At 41.0% G+C, this 27,095-nt stretch overlaps 1 protein-coding gene across 2 annotated transcripts in view; it reads right to left on the bottom strand.

Annotated features, from left to right (window-relative positions):
- FGD6 (FYVE, RhoGEF and PH domain containing 6) overlaps positions 1 to 27,095 on the bottom strand; it is a 103,956-nt gene that overhangs the window by 66,488 nt on the left and 10,373 nt on the right. For both annotated transcript variants that reach the window (XM_073327515.2, XM_073327514.2), the window contains exons 2-3: positions 24,619 to 27,091; positions 581 to 722 (exon numbers count right to left, since the gene is read on the bottom strand). In XM_073327515.2, the coding sequence (XP_073183616.2) occupies positions 581 to 722; positions 24,619 to 27,091 (2,615 nt within the window). The remainder of the gene's footprint in view (positions 1 to 580; positions 723 to 24,618; positions 27,092 to 27,095) is intronic.

The raw sequence follows: 27,095 nt of genomic DNA, 5'->3' as shown, positions 1-27,095 counted from the left end.
ATAGTTTCATCTGCCCATGCTCCTAACACCAATGAGATGGCACTGGGAAGGGCCTCAGCAGTTCTAGTGACCTGTTTTCCACTCCTGGTAATCAGTTTCCAATGTTCTTCAGTTCACCCTGCAGAAAGCAGGAAACTCTGGGACTCAAAGGTCCAGAGCATGAGATTAAGAGCTTTAGTAAATGTGCAGTCTAAAACATGCAGACAAAGCAGTCAAGTTTGACTCTTTTGCACTTTACTTCAGTTTGTGGAACTCTACATATACAGGTGCGTGGTGTGTAGGACTACAGGCCCACAACTCTTTGAGGCATTAAGAATAACTAATGGACTGAGCAGTGCACACTTTTTATGACTATTTCTAAACATGGGTTCTTCACATCAAGGACATTTGTGAATCCACAGCAAGTATGAAGCTTTAAAAAAAAATTACTGTTTTTTTTCAAACGCAAAAAGCATGTGAAAAATGATGGTTTACATTTATACAACAAGACATCTCTTATGTAAATATTCCCCAAATTCCCTTTACAAACTATATGGGAAACTAAAAAACACTAAGCACAGCTTTAAAAATCAAAATACACCTGCTTATATTCTTGAAGATCAAGCTCCCCTTTGCTAGAATCAGAATTTGTGTCATCTTCCTCATCAGAGCTGTTGATAATCTCTTCATCTGATTGAACCTCTCCCATCAACGCATTGGAATCACTGTGATCTTCTGATGTCCTACAAGGGAAAAAAAAAACCCAAAATACATATTTGGTTTATATTAGCATAACTTTTAATTTTTCTTTGAAAAACTATCCATCAGAGCAATGAGGCTAACTGCTACTAGAAGTGCTGAGAGCCCTGGAGAAGATAGAACAGGATTTTCCATAGAGGACCTAATGATTCTGGAATGCTGTATCTATACTGGTATTTACACAATGTTCATTGCCACAGCAGATGAGTGCCATACAAATAAAATAGTCAAAAGGGTTTTATGTTCTTTACACCCTTCACAGATGCCAGCGTTTATCTTTGCCATCATCCAGGGCAAAACTTGAAATTCCATCCCCTCTTGCTAGCGTGTATATATAAATAATATATTTATTTCATGTGTCCAGAGCGATAAAGGGAGATAGTCATTGTTGTTTCTGTTTTGCTCTGCTCTCTCTCTAATGACACTGGGGTTCGTTCTGTACATGATGCTCAGTTTGACAACCTTGTTTTGGGGGTTTTGTTTTAAATAAATGTTCAGTCTTGTTTATTAAGGCATGCACTAGTTAAATAGTTACATGAGGTTGAAACTAATGTCACAGGGAGTCAGTTCAATACATACCCACTTTCCTAAAAAATAAAAGTGGGGGGGGCTGTACAATGTACATTTTGGTGATCCATAAAATCAATGAAAATAAAAACAGTGATATCCCTTTTAGACAACTGTCAAAACTATAAAATATAATTAGGCTCTTTAGCTGTACATGCATTATCTCATTAATAGTCTCAGTCTCAGGAGGTCTCAGTTCTCATTAATTTTAGCCATATTTGTAACTTGTAGAGATTTTGTGCGACAAGTATGCATGCTGATCCTATGAACTACCCCCCTCCTCTAACCTACCTTGACATCTTCAGTAAAGGCCTTAAGAATGTTTCACAGGAAGAAAATTCACGAGGAAAGAGAGCGCAAGGAAGATACAAATGGCAAACAGACTATTGTAAAACTACTAAGCAGCTTCTTATAAGAACAGAGTTCAGAGTCTAAAACACTCTGATAAACTCACACAGAAACATGCCAATTTACTTTAGCCTGGTGGCGGGGTAGGTAGAGAAGGGAGAGGGAGAGAGAGAGAGAGAAAGATAAAGGCATAGCAACATTTTCAACTATGGAATTAAGTAGTTAATAATTTCAAGTTATACCAAATCAATACACCATTCATCGGATCAGCTTTCAAAGCCAGCAAGGTACTGAATGCCCTCCTGTCCCATTTACTCCAATGGACATGGACAAAGAGCAGTTACTTACCCTACAGTACCTGGAGTTCTTCAAGATGTTACAGTCAGCAAGGATCCCACTGTAGTTGCGTACATGCCTCATGTAAGTGACACTGGATGTTTTTGTACATCAGCATCCATTAGGGCTGTGCACGTAACCTGTGCCTCTCATGAACTTCCCTCATACCCTCACAATTCAAAACCCAAGCTGGTGAGGATTCCAAAAAGTGGGGATGGAGCACAAGTCCTGTGATCCACATTTATATAAATCTCAAAGAGCCACATTAACCGTAGGGTAAGTAACCATTCTTTCTTCTTTGAGTATGTCCATATGGGACGCACCATCCCAGTGTTGGTGGCTGGCCAGCAGCATACCCTCAGGACAGTGGCAGTGAGCGCCAGCTGAATCAGTCAAACAATGAATGAAGTACCACTCTCCTGAACTTGGCATCTATCCCGGCAGCCATGTCAAGGACATAATATTTCATCAAAGTCAGCAGGTTACTCCATGTTGTAGCCTTGCAGATCTCAGAGATCAACACGTTTCGGAAGCAAGCAAAAGATGCTCTAGTGAGTGTGGTTTGATGTCCGAAGAGAGGGGCTCATCAGCCAACTGATAGCATTGCATGCCTCCACTTGGAGATTCTTTGTGATGAGATGCCCTGGCCAGAATGAGCTACAAAGAAGCTGGGAGACAGCAAAAATGGCTTAGTCCTATTAAGGTAATACTATAAAGCTCTGAATACTGTGTAGTTCCTTTCCTCCAACAGATGAGCCAGTTTTGAGCTTGGACAGACAGGATGAGAGAGGCAAGCATTACCATCTTGAACGTCAGGACAGTGTAGGTGTTGGTTCAGTCTCCTCAGCTCTAGGATAGGATGAAGACCTCCTTTCCTCTTCAGAATGAGGAAATATCAGAAGAAGCTGCCTCTTTCCCTGAATTCTGTTGGAACCTCCTCTATGGCTCCTAGATGAAGCAACAAGGCCACTTCTGATTGCAGCAGGCTTCCCTGAGGAGAGGTGTGTATAGGGGGTAATGAGTGGAACTGGATGGGAGAGCCAGGGGCAATGATCATCCTGTTACAACTGATCATGCCTGGTGGAATGGAGGGAGGCAGATTCTGAAAGTAGTGCTCATTCACTGGATTGGATGGGCTCTCGACCAAGCTGTCAAGTTGACTGGCATGCTGTAGGATTGGGGTGCATTGTTGAGGAAGTGGAAAGGCTGTGCCCTCTGTTTTATCTTGTCCTTTTCCTGGCCCAGTATTCAAGATGCCTGTGTTTGTGAGACGGCACCCATGGCTTCAACTGGGACTGAGGGCAGTAAGGCTTATGGTACAGCACTGAGATATAAATCCCTAGAGAGCATAAGGTGGCCTTTGAGTCTTTCAGCAAGTGCAGAGTGCTGTTTGTCTGCCTGCTAAATAGCTCTTTGCCCTTGAAGTGTGAGTCTTGAACAGCGGCCAGTGCCTCTCGTGCGATACCCAATGCTTTGAGCCATCACACTGTGTTTCATTACCATGGTGGCTAGAGACTTTGCAATGGTGTTGGAGGCATACATTGCAATGAGTAGTGCCAACCTGGCCACCAGCTGACTTTCCTTAATTATCTTTTAGTTCCTCTTGCTGTCTTGCAGAAGCTTTGTGAGGAAGCGTGTCACTTGGTCTCAGGTTAGGAACTCATACTTGGCCAGTAAGGCCTGGCAGTTTGCCACATGCAGAAGAATATGACTTTCATCCAAAGAGGCTGAGTTGTTTTGGGCCTTTAGTCCAAGAGTACCCCCAAGGACACTTCAATTTCTCCTGTACTGCTGATGTGACCAAGAAGCCTGGGTAGGGGTGAATACTTCCACATCTGCCTAGAAAACGTGAGGCAAAGTAAGCATCTGCTAGGTATGTGCGACTCTCCTAGACAGAACTAGTACCTACTGTGCCTGCCTTTTAAATGGATTAGTCCATCACAGGATGGGCAGGGCTTGAAGCCCACAGGTTTTGACTCCATCATACTAAAGAGCTCTGTATGGCAGGTGGAGTGTCTAGCCACCGATACTAAGTCCAGAGGGTTGGATAAGATCACATTGGTGCTCAGAACTTTGCAGAGTTAGGCTTTCACACAGCAGAGTCTAGAACAACGTTATACACTTCTGAAATAAAAACCATGGGTGTAGTTAAGTCAAATGATATTTCTATTGTTCCCGCTTCTTAAAACTGTGTGTCTCATTCCATCCCAAACAGTATCTTTGGGGACGATTGTTGTGGGCTACAGTAACTACCTGGGGGAGGATTACCACAGCACCTCCAGGAACTTAAAACAGTGGTGGGGGGAGTGCGCAAGGGGGGGAGAGAGATTATTGCAGTCCTTGGGACCGTGAACTGCTTTAGAGAAATATCACCCCTAAGATGGTTTGCGTATACAAGTTCAGATTCAGAGGCCCAAGGAGACAAAGAAAGGGCTTTTGGTATAGAAGGCTGAGTTTAACCTGGCAGAGGTGCCTTCATTTTGATGCAAAAAAACAGATGACCTTTTGTGTAGAAGATACCCAACCCTGCTGAAGGCTTGGAAGACCTTGAACCTGCCAGGGTTTCCATAGGACTGATGTAGAGCTGTTGGTAAAGCGTTTAGATCCTTTTATTGTTTTATATGTTCTCTGGATGCTTTTGTCCTCAAGTAAATGAAAGAAGAATGTGGTTATGTTACTCATGACCACTGTCATTCACTGGTCATCGCTCTTGGAGAGAAACAAAAGAACAGGGGCTGGTCATTAGTCAGACCTGCCAAGAGAAGCAACACGAATTTCAGAGGAGTTATAGCTTAAGTCCAAAGAGAAGGGAGAGGGATGTGGATCCCTGCTCAGAGAAAGGTGAGAACTAGAGGCCTGAGTGGGCATTCCTGAAACAGACTACAGAGGGGATTAAAGGTGCAGTTACCCCAAAACTGTGACAGACAGCATATCTATAGCTCTTGAGAACAGAAAACAAGAAATTGTTTTATTCTGTGCCAAAACCAAGAGGTAACATGCTATTGTCATAAGATTGTGGTCTAAATCCCTCCATATTTCTACCCAGATGCCCTGCATATGGTATAATTCTGTCAAACTGGGAAATCTGTACTAAAAATATTTTGCTCTACTTCTTGGATGAGATTTTCGAAGATCCACAGGGAATCTGGAGGCTTGAAATCCCTCTAGGTAGCTCTGAAAATTTCAGTCCTTATGTTTTTACTGTAATTTATCCAAAGTCCTCAATATTCAAGCTACAGTATGTGACAGATAATTTCTTGACTTTATGTAAAATGTAATTTGAACTGATCAGTTTATCTCAAAGGTAGAGCAAAATAACGCTGCAAGATAAATTACATGTTTTATAGCAAATGAGATTGAGAACTTTTAAACATAGGTTTCTTGAAATTCTATGATCGCAGGGCTGCCCAAGTCACCACTGGACACTTTGAAGGGGTCAGAGTCCTTCACATTTTGAGAAGATTACCAAATTCAATCCCGTGGTACACTTATATTAAATTTCCCCCTTGGACAAAGGTTTGTCTGGATCCTTCATCAATGAGAAAAAGAATGGACATAACATTTATAACACAATTTATACCAAATATAAAAAAAGCAGTTTAAATTGTACAATAATATAAATAACCATATTAGAAACACATCCTTTTTGTCATCCATTGTATTTTGGAACATGCCTCAGATTGTAGATACATCTCAGCTTCTTGAGTGTATAGGAAAGTCAAGAGTATCTGTTCTAGTTCTAAAGGTCTCTTTGAGACCATCAGGACACAGAAGAGTGCTCCAGGAATGTTTCTTATGGCCATTTTAGTTATAAACAAAAAAGCGATAGCCATCCCAGCTGCCATAGTGTCTCAGAGTAATTCCTATTCATCTTTACAGTCCATTCATCATGCTACTCCCATTTCCCCAGCTCAGTGGGTCACTGCGCAACACATAACCCTTCATATTCTTTTACCTCAGTTGTTTAACATTGGGATGATACTTCTCTACAGATGAATAACGAAAATCAATCCCCATTTAGCAACTTTTGTAGACACAAATATCTCGAGTGTTCATGGACCCAATGGCAAGCCCATTCAGAATGAAAATACTTCCATGTGCTTTTGATCAGCCCCCCCCCCCCCCGAGAGATTTGAAGATTTCAATATTTGAATTTAATGGATTTGGTACCTTAATCACATCTTCAAGACAGTCCTATACATATAAGTTTTTTAATGAAATTTGAGTGCAACTTCATTTAGAAAATTACTCTCCCTTGTATCGTATGCCTCAATTGTATGCCTCATGGCCATTTTAGCTTCTCTGCCCATGTGCCATAATTTTCTTCTCTTTTTCTACCCTCTTATCCTCTTTTTAAAAACTCCGCCACCACGTATTAATTCCCCCTAATAACTCAATTTTATGTCAAAGCTTTCTTCATGGAGTAGTTTTTTCTGTTCTGTGTTAAGCATCCGCACAGACTTCTGTAATCCTACTCTCTCCCAAAATATCCATCCTGATCTTGTTTCCTCTTTGTCAGATATTCTTTGCCCAGGGCCCCAACATTAATATGCTTTTTGGTACGAGAAACTTCTGCATTATCAGTCATGTGAAACACCTCACTGCTAACTCATCACACTGTTCCTTGAGTAAGAATATCCTGCCATATCATGTGAGCCAGCCGTCTATAGATAGATGTGGTTCAACTTTTTGTTATTTACATAATCTTAAGAATGTTGGATTTGTCTGATAACGTAGCATTTTAATGGTTATTTAAAATGGTAATACTAGATTTTTCTTATTGCTTGCTGAGTAAGACAACCAATAAATGAACCTGTAACACTATTTATGTCACACAAAAAATGGAAGGTAAGAGATACTGTGGCAATTCTTTGTAAATTATGACAACGCAATTCTGGCACGAAACAAAAACTGCTTGTCAGTATGAATCTCTTATGGACTTCTAAACTTTAAGCACCGCCATAAACAACGCACCTGAAAATGTTATGGTTATAGTGCCAAATGCTTTGCACATAAGTTTTTTCCCTGTGAAGTACATCCATGTCAACTCCATCCTGGTTACAGCTTTCCACCCAATTCGCTGTGTGCGCAAATCTCAAACTTGTCTCTTTATTTTAATAGTTTATTAAATAAATCATATCTGTAGTTGGTTTAGTATTTTAAATAAGTGTTGATTAGGGCTGTCAAGCAATTAAAAAAATTGCAATTAATCATGCTGTTAAACAATAGAATACAACTTATTTAAATATTTTGGATGTTTTCTAGATTTTCACATATATTGATTTCAATTACAACAATACAAAATATACAGTGCTCACTTTATATTTTTATTACAAATATTTGCATGGCAAAAAATGAAATAGTATTTTTCCAATTCACCAAATACAAGTATTGTTGTGCAATCTCTATCATGAAAGTTGAACTTACAAATGTACAATTATGTACAAAAAGTAACTGCATTTAAAATAAACAATGAAAAACTTTAGAGCCTACGAGTCTACTCAGTCCTGCTTCTTGTTCAGCCAATCGCTCAGACCAAACAAGTTTGTTTTCATTTGCAGGAGATAATGCTGCCTGCTTTTTGTTCACGTCATCTGAAAGTGAGAACAGGCGTTTGCATGGCACTGTTGTAGTTGGCGTCACAAGATATTTACATGCCAGATGTGCTAAAGATTCATATGTCCCTTCATGCTTCAACCACCATTCCAGAGGACATGCGTCCATGCTGATGACAGGTTTTGCTCAATAACAATCCAAAGCAGTGTGGACCCAACGCATGTTCATTTTAATCATTTGAGTCAGATGCCACCAGCAGAAGGTTGATTTTTTGGTGGTCTGGATTCTGTAGTTTCCACATTGGAGTCTTGCTCTTTTAAGACTTCTGAAAACATGCTCCACATGTCGTCCCTCTCAAATTTTGGATGGCACTTCAGATTCTTAAACCTTGGGTCCAGTGCTATAGCTATCTTTAGAAATAGATGTTAGATAGGACGGGATCTGAGTTACTACAGAGAATTCGTTCCTGGGTGTCTGGCCGATGAGTCTTGCCCACATGCTCAGGGTTTAGCTGATCGCCATACTTGGGCTCAGGAAGGAATTTTCCTCCAGGGCACATTGGCAGAGGCCCTGGTGGTTTTTCACCTTCCTCTGCAGTATGGGGCATAGGTCACTTGCTAGAGGATTCTCTGCACCTGGAAGTCTTTAAACCACGATTTGAGGACTTCAATAGCTCAGACATAGGTTAGGGGTTTGTTACAGGAGTGGGTGGGTGGGATTCTGTGGCCTGCGTTGTGCAGGTGGTCAGACTAGACGATCATAATGGTCCCTTCTGACCTTAAAGTCTATGATGCTATGAAATCTCACATTGGTACCTTCTTTGCGTTTTGTCAAATCTGTGGTGAAGGTGTTCTTAAAACGAACAACACGTGCTGGGTCATCACCTGAGACTGCTATAACATGAAATATATGGCAGAATGCAGGTAAAACAGAGCAGGAGACATACAATTCTTCTCCAAGGAGTTCAGTCACAAATTTAATTAACGCATTATTTTTTTAATGAGCGTCATCAGCATGGAAGCATGTCCTCTGGAATGGTGGCTGAAGCATGAAGGGGTATATGACTGTTTAGCATATCTAGCACGTAAACACCTTGCAATGCCAGCTACAAAAGTGCCATGTGAACGCCTGTTCTCACTTTCAGGTGACACTGTAAATAAGAAGCTGATAGCATTATCTCCTGTAAATGTAAACAAACTTGTTTGTCTTAGTGATTGGCTTAATAAGAAGTAGGACTGAGTGCACTTGTAGGCTCTAAAGTTTTATACTGTGTTGTTTTGGAGTGCAGTTATGTACAAAAAAAACTAAATTTGGAAGTTGCACTTTCATGATAAAGAGATGACAGTTCTCTACAGTACCTGTATGAGGTGAATTCAAAAATACTATTTCTTTTATCATTTTTACAGTGCAGATATTTGTAATAAAAAATATAAAGTGAGCAATGTACACTTTGTATTCTGTGTTGTAATTGAAATCAATATATTTGAAAATGTAGAAAAACATACAAAAATATGTAATAAATTTCAATGTACACTATAATTTAATAGTGTGATTAAAACTGCAATTAATCATAATTAATTTTTTAATCACGATTAACTTTTTTGAGTTAATCATGTGAGTTAACTGCGATGAATCAACAGCCCTAGTTTTAATAAAAGTTTTACTTATTTATAATTATACACAAAGGCTACATTAAAAGAACTTCTGGCTTCAATTCTGTAGCCCCGGGCTGGAATATGCTCTGCTGTTTTGTGGGGATGGTGCATGCTCAGGCCAATCACATGTAGGAGCTGTGAGAGAATGGACAATGCTCAAAGAGGGCAGAATCTTCATGGATTTCAGCGGTTAAACTCCAGCAAGTCTCTGCTGAGCATGTGCGAACTACAATTTTTCAAAGGCTAGTAACTTAGGCAAATTTGGATATACTTTAATGGGGACTGGCCCCTGACACAAAGGACAACCTCTACTACATTACAGTTCCCTCCTTCAAAGCGTAGGAGCTCTCCAAATAAAAAGTCACCAGAATGTTTTTTCCCTAGCCTTAGTGTGGGAAACAGCTACACCATTTTGGCTGAAATTAAATATCAGCTTGAGGCAGACATCCAGCCTTGCCTTTAATTTGTATTATGATAAAACAGGTGCCAATCAAGATCAAACCAGGGCCTCACTTTTAGGCGCTATTAAGCTAGGCATATGAGAGACATTTCCTGCCCCAAAGAGCTTGCAATCTAAATAGACAAAACAGGCAGCAGAGTGGAAGTATTAACAGTCCCATTTAAACAATGGGGAACTGAGGCACAGAGAAATTAAATGACTTGCCCAAGGCTGCAAAAATGTCAGGGCAGAGCTGGGAACTGAACCTTCATCTCCCAAGTTCTAGTCCAGAGCCTTAATCATCCTGCCTCTCCTCGAACTCAGGGTTGGTTTGTTTTTTTATTCCCCTTCTGTATCCATGTTTAGCACTCTTCAGTTCTTTAAACTCTCTTCATACCCACACCAGCCTACACCACACCTCCTTTTGGAGAAGGGCCAACTGCACCAAGCTTTGGACAGACGGTTAATCCTCCCTTACTGCTGCCTTTGAATTCTGAAGACAGTGTCCTTCCCTCCAGAATGAGTTTCTTTCCCACATTATTGTCCCCTGATATCCTGTGCCTCCATTTACAGATATCGGAAAAAGGTTATTTGGCCCAGGATTGAAAATAAACAGAAAGAATCCTAAAAGAAAAGTTAAGTAGAAAATACATATAGCTGAACTGATACTATAACTTTATCCCTGCCTTTAAAAAAAAATGCACTGAGCCATATTTACAGCCAATGAGAACTTTGGTCTCAGCTCCCAATTCATTCAGAATCACAGTCTGCCACTCTAAGTCACAGAGATCACTCAACAAGTCTTGTCCCAGATCTGTCTTATTTTGTGTCTTTTGCTGTACAGTATATTTGTATCTGCTACAACATGATTTATTAATCTTCATTATTTTTAAAACACCGGTAACCGCTAAGCATTAATGACGATACACAGAAAGAATGAGCAGAAATAATGAGGAGTCCTTGTGGCACCTTAGAGACTAACAAATTTATTTGGGCATAACTTTTCGTGGATTAGAACCCACTTCATCAGATGCATGGAGTGAAAATACAGGAGCAGGTATAAATACATGAAAGGATGGGGGTTGCTTTACCAAGTGTGAGATCAGTCTAATGAGACACATCAATTAACAGCAGGATACCAAAGGAGGAAAAATAACTACTGAAGTGGTAAGAGTGGCCCATTACAGACAGTTGACAGGAAGGCATGAGTAACAGTAGAGAGAAATTAGTATTGGGGAAATTAAGTTTAGATTTTGTAATGACCCAACCACTCCCAGTCTCTAGAATGAGCTCACCTTAGGACCACTTCTTTCCTCTCCAGACAGAGTGTTTGAGTCCTAATGGGGACTGTTGTAACTGTTTGACGTTCTAGGTTCTCTGCCTGAACCAGTCATGTCACTGCATACAAGTTACTTAGGCTTTGTCTTCACTGCTAAAAAAGGCATGGGTTTTTCACTGCAGGATAACTAAAATGCATTGTCTTCACCAGAGGCAGTGCTAGTCCATTTGTGGTCTTAAGCAGGAACATTTTTGCCCCATCCCTGCAAAACCATAAAAAAGCAAATAGGGGACCCCCCATAAACTGTTTAGGGCCCGAAGCAATTGCTTAGTCTGCTTATGCTTAGTGCTAGCACTGGTCTCCTCTAGGATTTTAGAGGAGGATAGCTGTTAGTAACCCCGACCACCCTCTTTTTTTTTTCTTTTTTCATCAAAGATATGGCCATAGGGTTTGTCTTCACTGCACCTATTAGCTAGAGTCGGTACACTTAAGTTACTTGGTTCAAGACAGGCTAGCTCAAGTGAAAGCAGCAGACACTGTGAAACAACACTAGGGCTACACAGATTGAATTAGTAGTTGATGAGTTGTTGCAACTCAGGCTACTGTATCCCCACTGCATTACCAGCTTGATCATCAGCTGCACTCAAGCTTCCACCTACATCTGGGTGGGCCAGCTAGCTGGAGTTTAAGGCCCCACTTAACTAGAGCTAGAGATTTGCGTGTGTGGAAAAGGACTAGATTAGGGGCAAAGCTCAAACTATAACAAGCAGTAAACAATGAGTTAATACTGCAGCGAAGACAAGTCCATAGAGTGAGCCCTTTGTATCAGTGGGACTTGCCCCAGCACAAAGGGTAATAGGTGAGATAGTTTTGTTGGCTTGACATTATGGCAAAGCACAACGCAACCAATCAGATAATTTTGATCTTCCCTTTATTTTGCCACTAAGTTTACAATTCCGAGTTTCATTGAAAAGTGGTTTGAGCTCTGCCTTTGTAGACACTTAGAGCGCTGAAGGATAGAAAGACCTCTGTAGAAGATTTCTTCTAAAAGAAATAGATCAAGGCAGCCGTGAGGATTCACGCTATCTTTACTGTTGTGGGGTCCAGTCTCTCCTCTCTGTGAAAGAATGTGACAGAAGGGATTAAGGAGTGCAGGAGTACAGTGCATGAACATTTAGGGTATGTCTTCACTAGCAACACTAAAGCGCTGCAGTGACAGCGATTTAACATGGCTGTGTAGTCGCGGCACCCCGCTCTAAAAAAAGCCCACCTCCATGAGGGGGGCAGCTACCAGCGTGCACTGTCTACGCTGCCACTTTACAGTGCTGAAACTTGCAGTGCTCAGGGGGGTGTTTTTTCTGAGCAAGAAAGTTGCAGTGCTGTAAAATGGCAGTGTAGACAAGGTCTCAGAGATCCTTCAAGCAGCATGACCGGAATGGGTGGAGGGGGAAATCAAGCACCTGAGCAATTTGATTTTGGATATTACTTTGGAATTTTCCATAAAAACCATGGCAGTTTTGATAATTACCCTTTTAGAAAACTTCAAGAATCCCACAGTAGAGAAACTAGAACATAATCTTGTCTTTTTAACTAGCAGACTTTATTTTTGACCTCAGATCAGGGACACTGCACATCCTCTTTCTTCAGTGGGGATTTGCAGGGGGTTGTCTCCCCACTCTAGATAAATGTTTTGTGGCATTTCTCTCTCTCTCTCAGATCTCTTCTGGATTGATGCGTATTTGGTGGTTATGCACTTGTATAAAATGTTTACTATGCCACTTTTTAAATCATCATACCTCACATATATATGCACTTGCATTATTGCATTGCCTTTAAAAACTCCTAAGAAAGAAAAATCTTTTAAAAAGGGAAAACTAAAACCAAACTAACGGTATTTTTTATCCCTGCTATTTAACTCAGATATCAAATACAAGCTACGGCTTCCAGAAGTACATAATGACAACTCTCATAGCAGGCTGTCATCCTCCTGTAGTTGCATAAGCATTTTTCATTTTTCTGTTAGAGCTCTGATTGATGATTCCTCTATGCATTTCTTGGAGCGTTCAACATAAATATGCATGCATGTCTCGGATGTTCCATGCTCTACATACAAGAAACATATTTTAAAATCTCAGTTAAAACTAATTTCTGACAAGATTCTTTTTTAAACTAACACCCTTTCTGAATAAAGTCATTAAACTTACGTACAGTAAGAGAATGTTGACAAAATGTAAATCTAAGCCAAAACTGTGTGTCCTAAGGTGTTCCAATTCAGCCTCTCAGCATCATGGCACAAACCATGAAAAGCAGAGTCCACAGCCATGGTACACTGAAACAACTCCACAGGAGCCATTGTAATGAAGCATGCCAAAATATATGCATGTTACAATGTGCATATCTGACATGATATGGCTGAAGCAACATCAAGCATGATTACCAGAAATTCAATATGCAATGACAAAATAGAGAGTGACCTATATCATTGCCTCCAGACCTGCACAGAGCGTAGATCCTCCATACCCAGATCTTCCCCTCACTAGGGCCAGTTAAAGGCCATCTCCAGGCACACTTCTCCTGGAGGGACCCTTGCAGTGTGGCTGTCTCCTATTAGAATTAATAAATACCTCCACTACTTTGGGGCCATCCATATGAAGCTGTTAGGGAGTCCACTACCTCGCCTCTTGAAGCAAGCAGGGGCTTTCCTGCTACCATAGGTGACTGTGGCCAACAGGGACCCCCCATTTGGTGTTAAAGGCAGAGAGGTCTCTGTGAGAAGTATTGAAGTACTGGTATTTTTGCCTTCCTTGCTAATAACAGGTGTATGAAGATTCGTTCTAGTTTTGTACAGATAGAAACTCATTGCATATCAACATTTCTTATGTCAGAGGTCACAGACCCCTAAAAAAGAAGATCTTAGAGGAGGAAGGGGGGAAAAAAAGCAACTAGAAACTCAAGAGCAAAAAACAAGACCTCTAAAACACAGAGCTAACTTAAAACCATGATTTTCCCACCTATGGGTATGTCTACACTGCAGCTAGCAGTGTGCTTCACAGTGCAGACACACTCAAGCCAGTTCTGTTCGAGCTAGTGTGCTAAAATTGCTGTATGGTCATTGCAGCATGGGCAGCAGCTTGTTTCTAAGCTCACGTGGCTAGCCTAAGCCACCAGCCAGACCACTAATTTTTAGTGCACTCGCTTGAGTGGTGCTAGCATGAGTCTGTCTACCCAGGCAAGGAGGCAGGCTCCTAGTTGCAGTTTAGAAGTACACTAACACACCAGCTTTTCTGAATTGTCATGAAAATTTACCAGCCCAATACAAAAAATATATTTGCCTGTCCTTTACGATAACTGACACCAAGGAAAAAAGTAGTATTTTACTTGCCAGCCAGCTAAATAACAAACCAAACAAGTTACTCACTGTAGGTAGAATTTTAGAAGGTTGTAACAGTCTGTGCTGAAATCTCAAGCACAACACCTTCAGATAGGGAACGAAACCATACGAAATGAGAACATGAGCTCTTAACAATATATACTTAAAACATAAAAGCTACTTTACTGCATCAAGGGTATCATGAAGGCCTGGTGCTTAAATCCTCATCCTCTGAAATAAGAATTAACCCAAGTCCCAAAAAATGAAACCACAAAAACTATTCTGTGTTTATGGATCACTATTTTTATATATCATCTCCCTTCAAGAAATGTGACACATAGTTTGGAAGTAACCTTAAATCTGTGGCTCTCTGAAATTTTACATTTCGGACAATAGCCAACAAAAGAAATAGCTGAATAGTACTGAAAAGAATAGTTAATTAAATCAAAGACAAACATGGAGTGACTTAACTCTTAAAAGCAGTGCTGTTTGTACAAGTATCAGCTGACATAGCTCCCTGAGTGGCACACAAAGATACTTGATGAGACACACTTTGGCTCAAGCCAAACACATGGACCACTAAAAACAACTCAGTTATTTCTCATAATGTTGGACCTACTCATGCTCTCCTCTCCCCCGCTTTTTACACACATTAGAGACACATAATATATGTGTACAATATGTACAATATTGTAATACTGTAGTTAGATGTGCATAATCAAGTACAACTAAAATAACTGGTAATTTCTGCATGCAGACAGAGAGACTAAAATGTACTGAATTAAAATATGAACAAAATTACATTTTAAGTCAAAATTTTGGCCTTACTCTTTCCTAACACTTCAAAAATGTATTTTTATGTCAAAATCCAACTCAAATGTGTTTTTATTTCACATACATAATACAAACGATTAGATAAGGTGAAATGTTTGCCATAGTAAGACCTAAAGAAATGTATCAAAGAGTTTTAGGAATACATTTCCTGAGCCAATGCTGAAAATAACCTTCAGGAAAAGGCTGTTGTCAAGCCATGTAAATGAGTCTTTCATCAATTCTCATTTCATGTCCGACTTTCCGCTCCATATTTATGTTATAGTGCTCTTCTGCATTAAGTTGGAAGACATTTGATTTACTAAGTACACCACTATTGGTGGGTCTGAAACAGGAAGTCATGGTGGAGAAAGTCAGAATAAAGAACTCTAGTTGGTCCTTCCCTTAACATGACAAGATGGATGGATGTAGAAAGAACGCTCAAATGAAGAAAAAGTGAAAAGCAAGGGAATAGGGTTTAACACAAAAGAGGGAAAGACTGCATCTGTTACCCTTCAAGAGATCAAATTTCCAGAATTTGAAATTCTATTATGAAGGTTTAACAGGGAGTACAAGAGGCTGTCTTATACTTAGAGAAAATTCGAACAGGGCTAAACGGGATGCCTTTCCATTTACTTCCTTGTTTGTTACTCTGAGAAGAATTTTAAGTTAACAGATGCGGCAATGATTTTGTAGTAGTCACCAAAAATCAGACCTTTTAAAATTATCTGCACATCACAATTTGCAGAATTTTCCAACAGCAGATTATAATTAATTTTAAGGTTAAAATTTTTTTTTGACCCATAAGCCTCTTGGTTATATCCTGCTGGCTTTAAAGAATCTTACAATGTTGAAATCTGATCTGGATATAAGGATTAATTACTAGAAGGGCTAAACTTAAATCTGCAACTGAGATTCTTAACCTGGCGGTCACAACCATGCTGCCCTTCCCATGACGCTAATATGGGGAGACTCCAATACAGAGAAAGATGAGAATCATTGATCTAGGGGCATGCAGATGGCTAGACAGTGTGTTGTAAACCCTCTGAGGCAAGGGTGGTGTCTATCTGTATTTGTAAAACACTGGGGCCTTTATGAACTACAACTAAAAAATTTGATCATAAAATAATTAGCATGACAGCCTTTCAAAGTATATTTTGATTATTTAAAAAGAATAATCAAATTCAGAGAGTGGTTCTGGTCATACTGCACAGATCTGAAATTCTGCCTATTTTGCCTACTTTCTCCAGCTTCCTAAAGAAGAAGTGAATCAAACTCAGTGAGAGTGTGCAGTGGGCAAGCAAGAATACCATAATATGCGATATTACTCCATGTGAAACAGTGACAGAACATCAGATTTTTCTGAAAGATCGTTAGTTTTGCAATGCAGCATATTAGAACCACACTGCTCATTCTTTTTCAGCATGTGGAGTGCAGTAGATGTTGCTGAGGAAGCAGGTGAAAATATGTGCAAACCATAATGGGGGGGGGTGGGCTGCGGTGGAGTGGAGGGGGGTGTCTACTAACTTGTCACTGAGTCTCTTTGTTTGGAGAATCTCCTCGGGTGAAAAAAATGTTAAAAGATTGAGTTTATTAAAGTTGTGTTTTGCTTTATACTGAAGGCAGTAAAGTCCTACCCCAGCTGCTCTGAAGTGTGACCTTAATTGGGGGAGGTAAGGATTGGGAATCAGGTGGAGCCTCTGCCATGCAAGGCTGCTCTTTGGCCAGCATGCATCCAGCCTGACAGGTCAGAGCCAGTGCTTTGGGAGGACGGACAGGAATATCCTTGTAGCACTGAGAAGACCAACTAGAATGGCACAGTTGCTAAATTGTTGCTGTCTACAAAAGCAGTCTATGGGTAGAAAGTGATGCTGTTGGATGGCACCACAGCTAGTATTACTTAGAACAAGAGCAATCCAAATGGTGGAGTGAATACCTATGCACCAGAGTGATGATTTTAAATATTTTAAATGATGGGGCCACTTTATGCCAAATCATACAGTGAGTTAAATTATGGACCTGAACTACGTGACAGTGTCCCTTTATATTACAGAAAACAAATGTTTAGGGAAAGTAAAGCAAAGTGACAAGGATTCGCATCAAGAGTCCTCCAAAAGAGAAACATGATTTTCCCAAACAAATGATTGTCTACTTAAAATGCCTTCATATGCTACATCCCACGAAGTGTTTTAAAATAACTATTCAGAGCACAAATGCATGTGACGTAGAAGAGTAACTAGACCCAAGCATCTTGACTGAATCTGTCCCCAAAGGGGGCACCTTCAGAAGATCAGCACAATCCCAGCATTCTGTACAAACCCAGTTCCTGCTTGCTCACATTTTGGCCCAGAGACTAACACTGTTGAGTGTTAACATTTGTAGTGAGAGTCTCACATTGATCTTAATGTTGGTCTCTAATTTTACAACCAGCTAATTATATATATTTCATTACAAAATTTAACACATTACTATTCATAAACTATCAAACTGTGTCAGTGGGGTGGCACAGACCTTCTGCATGGTTGCACAGAATGGCACTGGCTACAGTTTCCATTCTCCGACCCAACTTCCTAGCTCGCTAGAGCTGGGTGTGCTGAGACTTCTTTGTATTCAGCATATAGAAAGGAATAGAGTAGATATCATAGAATATCAGGGTTGGAAGGGACCTCAGGAGGTCATCTAGTCCAACCCCATGCTCAAAGCAGGACCAATCCCCAACTAAATCATCCCAGCCAGGGCTTTGTCAAGCCTGACCTTAAAAATATCTAAGGAAGGAGATTCCACCACCTCCCTAGGTAACGCATTCCAGTGCTTCACCACCCTCCTAGTGAAAAAGTTTTTCCTAATATCCAACCTAAACCTCCCCCACTGCAACTTGAGACCATTATTCCTTGTTCTGTCATCAGCTACCACTGAGAACAGATTTGCACTTTAACTAGTCAGAGGCGTGACTAGCAAAGTCAAAGAAGTGGCATTCATAAGCTGCAAAGGCAAAAGGATAACAGTTTCAAAACGTTGAGGGAATGGGGACGGAGAAGACTTGAGGATGGGAAATAAAGGTCATTCTGCTACCCTTAATTATGTTGGCTAGTTCCCTATTCAGCAAGTAGTCCCATTGGTTTTCATGGGATTACTTGTGGAGCATGGTACTGTTCAACATGGAAGAGTGGCAAAAAACAGGCTTATATCAAGGATGGGCAAGGAAGAAGGGGGAAAATTAAGACAGAGGGTCTGTAAAGCAGTCAAGGATGTAGAGGGCCCCTCTCTATCTTCCCTAACACACATTCTCCAGAAGAACTAATCACAAAACAGTGACCTTTTTTTTTAAAACAAAACAAAACAAAAGCAGGTGAAATCCACACATCTGGCCCTTAGTTACATTATACAGTAGAACATCAGTTATGGACACCTCGGGAACGGAGGTTGTCCGTAACTCTGAAATGTTCCATAACTCTGAACAAGAAGTTATGAGACTTCAGCCGAGGGGAGGGGAGGGGAGGGTTTGGGGCTACAGCCGCAGGGTATGTGTGGGGGGGATAGAGCTCCGAGTGAGATGGGGGGGGAGGGTAGTCAGGGCTGAAACCGGGAGCAGAGTCATGGGGCTGAAGCCTTGAGCCCTGGTGCCCCGCTAGGGTTGCCAGGTGTCTGGTTTTTGACTAGAGAATCCAGTCAAAAAAGGAATTGGGCAGTGTCTGGTCAGATATATTGACCAGACACTAAAAGTCTGGTTACCGCTGGCAGGGGGGGAAGTGGCAGCCTGTCGCCTGGCCCTGAAGCGGTGGCTCCCAAGGCAGCATGCATGCACTGGGTTGGGCCACGGCTGGCCCATTGAGGAACAGAGTTGCCCCTCACGAGGCTAAAACTGGGAGCGCAGCCACAGGGCTGAAGCCCCAAGCCGCAGTGCTCCCACCCACAGCTAAAGCCCTGATGCTCCCGAGGGGCAGAAGCCCCCACCCCTATCTGGAGCCCTGAGTCCTCCCCAAACCCCGAAGGCAGTACAATATTTGCTGGAGAGGGGTGGGGTTGTTTTTTTAATGTATTTATTTATTTGTCTGTGCTGCTGCCTGATTCCTTCTGGTTCCAGTTGACCAGTAAATCTGTAACTCTGGTGTTTGTATCTTTGAGGTTCTACTGTACAGCATTTTCTTTGGTTTTACAATAGGATAAGCAAGAGCATCTTTCCAGAGCCCAGCAAACAAGAAATCTCAGATATCTGAAACTTCTTAAAAATATTGGAAAGCTGTTCAAAAAAGCCACATTTCAAAGTTCTCCTAATAAGAACTTAGCATAGACAATGCAAATCTGTTTAGGAGACATTATCCTATATGGCCAACTTCTCAGGGAAGCCTGCTTTGTCCACCTGTGATGACAGCCTATTCATGACAGCCGACCATCAAATTAACATTTATCTCTGGGCCTAACCCTGCAACCCTCACTGATGTTATGTAGTCCCTATTGTTCATGTGAGTAGTCCATACAGGCCACTCAGCACAAATAATGGTCGCAGAATCAAGCCCATAGTGAACACAAGAACATACCAAAGATGGAGTTTAACCACAAAGACAGATTTCAACCCCCAAGTAGGCAATATCCAGTACACAACATTTTGGTAAAGTTTCCATGAGAAGGCATCTAACCTCAGGATTCCGTCAACAACACACAGTTTTAAAATTCCTAATCAGTTCTGTTTCTTAACTTCATGTTCATTTATTTATACTTCAGCATACTTTCTGGTTTTCCAAACAGTAATTCTAAATCAGGTCACTGGAAAAAATAAAAAGGAAACTATGTAGTTGTACTCATGTAGAGCGCTGAAAGTATCTCTCAAAGAAAAATCCACCTAGCAGGCAATGTGTTTCAAGGAGTAATGCAATCAGAAATTATGCTAACAATTACAGGCAGCTCTACATTCAAACAAAATCAATTAGCAATCACGTATGGTTGCTGAAGCTCAGAGGAAACATTGCCAACATATTCAGGAAACATAGTATATTAATCCACGAAAAGCTGGAGGAGCAGAATAACTGAGTCTGAAATACAAGACAGCAGCTTTGCAACTGCAAATAATAATAATAAATAATAAATAATAATAAAAGGGGTCCCCAAAGATGCACGAAAGTTTAAGTCTGTGCCTTTTGTCATATCACATATGCTTTAAGTCATACTTAATTTCTGTTTGCATCTTTAGTTTGTTTAGAGACTGTTTGCAAATTTCCACTCAATTTCAACTTGTTTCCAGTGAAGTTTTTGCCCTCTTTTTGGTAAATGTTTGTTACTATAAAAAGGAGAAAGAAAAATATTTATGATTTTTGTCATTCACTAAGAGAAATACAAATAAGTGCTATTACTTTGAAGTAACTGAGCTGTTGTTACACATCTCCTACGGTAGTGTCAAAAGAAATGTTGCTGTGGAACTTTGGAGATGCATAAAAGGCACTAGCTTTTAGTAATGCTTCAAACCTGAACGCTCACTTCTTAGAAAATAGGCAATTACTTCATTCCTTGCTTACACTGTCTCCTGGTAATTATGATAATTTAAAACTTGGCATGCATTTAGAAATACAATTTCTGTCCCTCTCCTTCCCAGCCACCATTCTTCTCTCATTATATTTTAATTAAACAAAAAATGAAATGCCCTAAAACTCAACAAAACAAGAAGTTAACACATTCACCTTCTTTACCCTATTTAAAATCTTTTGTCCTGATTTGTCTGAAAACCAATGATCTATATTAAAGACTCTTGCTCTTGGAATTAGATTTTCGGTATTGTTCCCATGACAGAAGATCCAAAGTCAAGTTATCTTCATTTATTAGTTCTATTCATTACTTTCCTTTCTCAGGGTATCCCACAGAACATTTCAGAGAAGTGAGCGAGTTTGACACCAGTAATGTGTTAACTGTATAGGTAAAACACAGCATACAATATGAATTCAGTGGTTCTCACACATTTTTGGGACGCTAAGGGTGTAATGAACTTAACTCCACTCCCACTCATGCCAACTCACTTCAGTGGAAGTGAAGATAGGCCAAAATCCCACTCCAGAATATTTTACTGAGAAAGCAGCTCTCCTCTTAAATAGCCTAACTACAGCACTCATCTTCCAAGATGGCCACTGGATCTTTAATTTTCTTCTAGAAGGTTACCGAAAGAGGAGAAAGTGCCTCAATGTAATCTGTCATCTGAATTAGGATAAAATTGCAAGAGCTATTAATTCTCATGGTTTGGGCATAATGGGATCAGGAAAAAATTTCTCACATGATATAGTACCATTGGGTACATTATAAAGCAGTAGTCCTCAAACCGTGGGTCATGCCCCCATATGGGGGGTACAGAGGAACATTCGGGAGGAGGACATGGGCCAACTCCCACAGGGGGCAGGGAAGGAGTGCCACTCAGTCCAACTCCATCTTCAGCCCAGCCCCAGCTCCACACTGCCACCAGCCCAGCTCCAGTTGCAGCTCCATGCTGCCCCCTACTCCACCCCCAGCCCAGCTCTGCCCTCATTCCCTCTCCACCCCCAGGCCAGCTCCACCTCTAGCCCCAGCTCCTCCCCCATCCCCAGTTCAACCCCAGCTCCGTCATCAGCCCAAGCTCCTTCGCTGAGCCAACTGTGCAGTAACGCGGGGCGGGGGGGGGGGGGGAGAGGCCGGGGGGGGAAGCGAGCAGACAGAGTCCATTACCGGTAAGGGGGGAGGGGTGCAACAAGAAAAGCGTGGGCACCACTGTTATGAAGATTTTAGGCCTTCCTCTAGAGCACATGAAACTGGATAAGTTGACAGCACATAGGACTAAATTGACCCATAATCTATTCAGGTACATCAAGCCTTGAGTTCCTGTGGTTAGGTTGTATATGTGCTTTAGTAGTAATGTTTGAGGTACAGCCCTTTCAACCTAGAGGCTGTGTTTCAAAGTACAATTTCTTTTGCACTGCAGTTTTAAATTATAAAAAGGATTGCTACTAACAAATCTCAAATGCCAGGCTATGGAAATTTCAGGGAAAGTGGTCTAATAGAAAGGGGCAAGTGCACATGCAATATACTAGGTTTATGTAATCCAGGGTATTAGCCTGCTTGGAAGTGTTACGCTGCTCTCCTTTTCGAAGTCTTCAACTATTCATGAATACCACAGAAAGACTAAGTGACAATGAAATACAACAACAAATAACTCTGGTTCTAATCTAACATCTAAAAGGAAACTATGCCAAGCACAGAAGCAAGCACTGTACTTCAGTCAACAACAAAAATAATACTGTACACAGTTCATAAGACCAATACGTGAGGGTAAATGCGCAAGATGTCACATTCAACATTATGAAGCTTAATGAGACTACTTCCCACAAAAAAAGACTCCTACCTTCCTACAAAGGCAAGTAACTTGATGTAGATGAAAAGTAATTCAATATACAAGTTTTTACTTCCTAAAAATGTTATGTAACCCTTCTGCCAGGCCGAGTTGATAGTAGCAAGGGCCGGGTTCAATACACAGGAGTTCCCTCTCATCAAAGCAAACGCAAAACTGGCTCGAGTCCCCATCCAGTGACCTGGGAAAATCTTACACACACCCCTGGGTGCCTCAGAGAGGCAATACTTCCCCTCTTGCAAGCACAGAGTCTCGGTGTAGCAGAGAATTTTTAATAACATGAGGTAAACGACATCAGCATTAAATTGGGAAAACACCACAACTAGGGTTCATCAACCAAACCATGAGTGAAGACCCACCCCAGCAAATTGGGCCATGTCCTTTCCCTCGGGTTCTTGAGTCCCACAACCCAAACGTCTCTTGAGTCCAGCAATCCAAACATCACCCAAAGTCCAAAAAGTCCAACAACCCCAAAAGTCCAGCCCCAGAGTTCAAAAGTTCATCTGCAGAGTGTTACTCCCCAGTCTGGGTAAAAATGTGCGTTGGGGGTGTGGGGGGAGGAAAGAGAGGTAAGGGGCACCTTACGCAACCTGAAGCTGACTGTCCCGCAGCTCCACAGGGCTTCACTCAGATCCGCTCCACAAGCTGCTCCACTCCATGTCACACAAGTGGCTCCCACCCTCCCATGAACTGCTCCACCAGCCCATCCACAAACGGCTCCGCTATGCTCTAGATCTTCAGGCTCCCCACTACTTGACACAGTGCTCAGTGATTTCAGCTTGTAGTAGTGGGAGCCTTAGTGCTGGTGCGCCATAAGGCCAAAGTGAACTCAGCACAGTACCTGTAGCTAGACTCTTAACAGACCCAAAATTACCTCTGACATTCCACAGTGGAGAGAGACAGTGGAGAGAGACAGAGGTGCAATCGATGTTTCAGGACCTCACAAAGGGGCCTACACCACCAGGTACTAATACCTGTCCCCAGCCTCTCTCCATTCACAGTTTTGGAACCCATGTCCGTTGCCTAGCGAGTGCTACTTAGTTGATGGCGAGTCCCTCCATCATAGCAAAAGGCCAAGTACAGTTCCACTGTCCTTGATTCCCATAATCAGGGTAATAACAATTTATTCTTCCTGCCCCAATAACAGAGACACTGGGGATCCCACAGCAGCCAAAGTGACCATCTGGGCTGCTATGGCCTCATTCTAGGCGGGGTGGGTGTGCCTATGCAAATGAGATCGGCCCCTGAAGTTCTTTTCCACAACTTGCCACACCTCACCACCAGATGTCAGGGTGGAGCTCATCCTGACACTGCTTACAGTTATAAGGATGCCATTTCAAATATTTTCTCCCCCTTTACAACAAGCATCTCATTGCAAAACATAAGTTCTCACACTGGTGAGATGCATAAAAAAAAGTCAAAGCCTTTGTACTCTACATGTAAAATAAGAGCAGTTGTGATTGTCTTCACAGAGTTTGGTCCATACACCAGCCCTGCAGTTCATCTCAATAAGGATCACATTACAAAACTATAGTGCAAGGAATTGCAAAAAGTAGCTTGCTGGGCACTGAGCTACAAATAACTACATATTCCATTCAAAATCTGAACATGCATTTACCAAACCCTAAAACGCTACAAAAGTCCACCTTTATTATTAAAAGTCACCAAAGCCTATCTTTAAGCGCTGTCCATCACACAGAGAGCTTTCCATTGGACTGCTTCACTTAGAGCATTTAAGCAAGTTCACTCTGGGACTTGGTCTTTATTTACAGGAGCTTTTCCAGACTGAATACAAGCAACAGTTAGATATTACCATCAATTCCAGTTTAAGAATACTCTAAATTCCAAAGCAAAGTATTTATATCTTTAAGTCTGATTAGACATTGGGAATGATAAAAATTTGCCTTTTCCTTGATACTAAATTCTGCAAGTAGATCCAAGAGTTATTTCACCAAGAAAAAGTCCTTCTGGGTCACAAATTGCTACTAAATTAACATATATGGGTGAAAATACATAGGGGTATTAGATTGTTTTGCCAACACATAATAAAACAAGCATATTTCCTAAATTCACCATCCAAAAACAACAACAAACAACAATTTGTCTGTACCCAGCACACAGAGCTGTATCTATTTTACACACACTTTCCTCCTAGATTACCTGCCATGTCTTGAATGGCTGCTTGTAGCGTCATCTGGTTCTTCCACCTCATATACATTTGTGTCACGGTCTTCCACCATGCTGCTGGAATTCTGCCATTCAAAACATGGATTTTTATCAGAACACAGAATAAAAGGCAAGTTTTCATACTCTGGAATTTCTTCATAGTGGCGCACATTCTCATATTCTGGTGGATAATCGCTTGTAAGAGAATTCAAGTGTGTTTGTGACAACTGCTTCCCTGAGAATATTTGTTCATCTGAAGACTCTAATCTTTGACTGTTTGGTATATCCTGCTGACTCCTATGTCTCTGTCTTTTCTTTTGTGATGCTGGGCTACTTATTTCTGCAGAACGTGCCTTGGCAGATTTAGTTTTCCTTTCGCTTGCTAGGGATGTTACTTTCCAGTTGTTACCAATACCATTCCCTTCCCCAGTGGAAAGACTAGCTATGGCACCATCCATGGACTGGCTGCCTTTGGAAAAAAATTTCTGGAAGTCACTTTTCATTATGCAAACAGACAATTTAATGTTGAGAAATTTCTTTAAAGTATTTTTCTTCTGACTGTCTTTGCAAGGCTTGTCTGTTCTTTCCATATCCACAGAAGATAGAGATTTAGCTCTAGGCTTGATCACAGCAGTTGAAAGTTCAGAGGTTGTGGCAATGGTGGCAGTTTTTAACGATTCTGGATTGCCTGAAAATGGCAGGATAGGATGAGGTAACTTCCAGACAGGTTTCTCTGAAGAACGTTTTGGCATGTCACCATAAGGTGACGTACCTTGTTCTTTGGCCGATATATGCCTTAAACGAGTTCTTTCCAGAACATTTTCTGTTTTTTTATCTTCATTGGAAACATAAGAACTTTTTTCAACAAGCTCCTCTGATGCAGCTTTTTTCAGCAGTCCAGCAGCAGGCAAGCTGTGTCTTTGAGGTTTTTTAGGAACAATCCTTGGTGAACTTTCATCTTTTACATGAATCTCTTTATCTTCTGGTTTCTGAGAAGAAACATCAAGGCTACTGGAGGCAGGCAAGTGCTGATTGCAAGTCAATTTTAGTTGCTTAGGCAAACTCATGGACAGAGTACTGCTTTGTATAAAACTAGTCCTTTTGTCCACAGCAGCTAATATACTAGTGTCATCTATCATTTCATCTGCAGGACTTGTTAAATTAAGGTCTTCATCCAAGGAACATTCAACATTTTCTGTCATGAAAGAAGCTTCTTGCAGAAGTGGAGGCAAGATACGCTGTGAGGCTGATTCTTCGGTATCAGTAGAGTCCTTGACCCAGTGTATTTTCTCAGCAAGATTTTGAGGAATCTCAAACGGATTAGTCTGATGCACTTTTTCTGGATGATCATTATATGAAACACTCTGACCAAGAACATTAATTTTTGCTGTTTTTTTATTAAAGATGTGCTCAGAAGATCCAGCAGAATCACACTTTGAATTAATTGGTTCTCTTGTTCCTTCCCCGTAAGTATCCATACCATCTTGACGGACTAGACACGCAGCACGCAGCTTTCTCGGTTTTGGAACTGGATGCACTTTTGAGCTGGGTGCTGAACATGCTCCAGAGGAAGGTGATGTTTTAACATCATCTCCTTTCATACAGATTCCACCTGCAAATGTACTATCACTATTTACATTGACATCTTCCAGGGTTTCTTGGTCCAAGGAGCAATAGCAATTGTGGCTACTTTCAGTCAGACTGAAACAAGTTTTAGACATGTGGATTTCATCAGCATCTCTCCTATTGTGGTTATTTTGTGGCTTGCCTGTAGCTTCCTCAGAACCAGATAACTGCACAAGATCTGTACACTCTATTTTAACTTCATTGTTAGAACTACTACTATCATCCCTTTCAAGTTTATCTGGACACTTGTGCCTCAAAGAGCTACTATTAGGGAATACACTTTGTGTTAGAACATCTTTGAGTGTCCCTTCCAGAAGGTTGGCCTTTAAAACTACCCGATTTCTATTTGCCACTTTTTCACTATGACTCTCCTGTATTGTCCCACCTTTTATAGATGGTGCAATTTGTTCACCTATCTTGATATTCTCTAAGTTCTCTAAGTGTTCAAAAATTATTTGAGTTTTACATGTGTTCTCCCCATTTCCAAGCTTATGAATGCATTCAAAATTGCAAGAACACATTGGTATAATGTAAGTGGTATCCTCAGTGTTTTCTGTGGAGTCTCCATTTTTATAATTCAGGTGGTCTACAGTTTCAGAAGAATCTCCTTTGTGTTCTTCTAGGCTTTTTGTGCTTTTTCTTAAAGATGATGGTGGTCTAACTTCAGGAACAGATGAACTCTTGAAAACCTTTGGTTTTGGTGCTATCGCTGGTTTAGTTTTCTTTGTTGTTTGTATAACTCCAGCAAACACAACATCTGGCTTAGGTGCAACAGGGGGAGGTGATGCCTTGTGTCCTACCACAAATTTTGGTTTTGGGGCCACTGGTGGCTTCTTAATTTCTAG

This window comes from Lepidochelys kempii, chromosome 1 (assembly GCF_965140285.1).
Source record: "Lepidochelys kempii isolate rLepKem1 chromosome 1, rLepKem1.hap1, whole genome shotgun sequence".
Taxonomy (NCBI): domain Eukaryota; kingdom Metazoa; phylum Chordata; order Testudines; family Cheloniidae; genus Lepidochelys; species Lepidochelys kempii.
The sequence above is the reverse complement of the archived record's forward strand: the minus strand, read 5'-3'. Positions and strand labels throughout refer to the sequence as shown.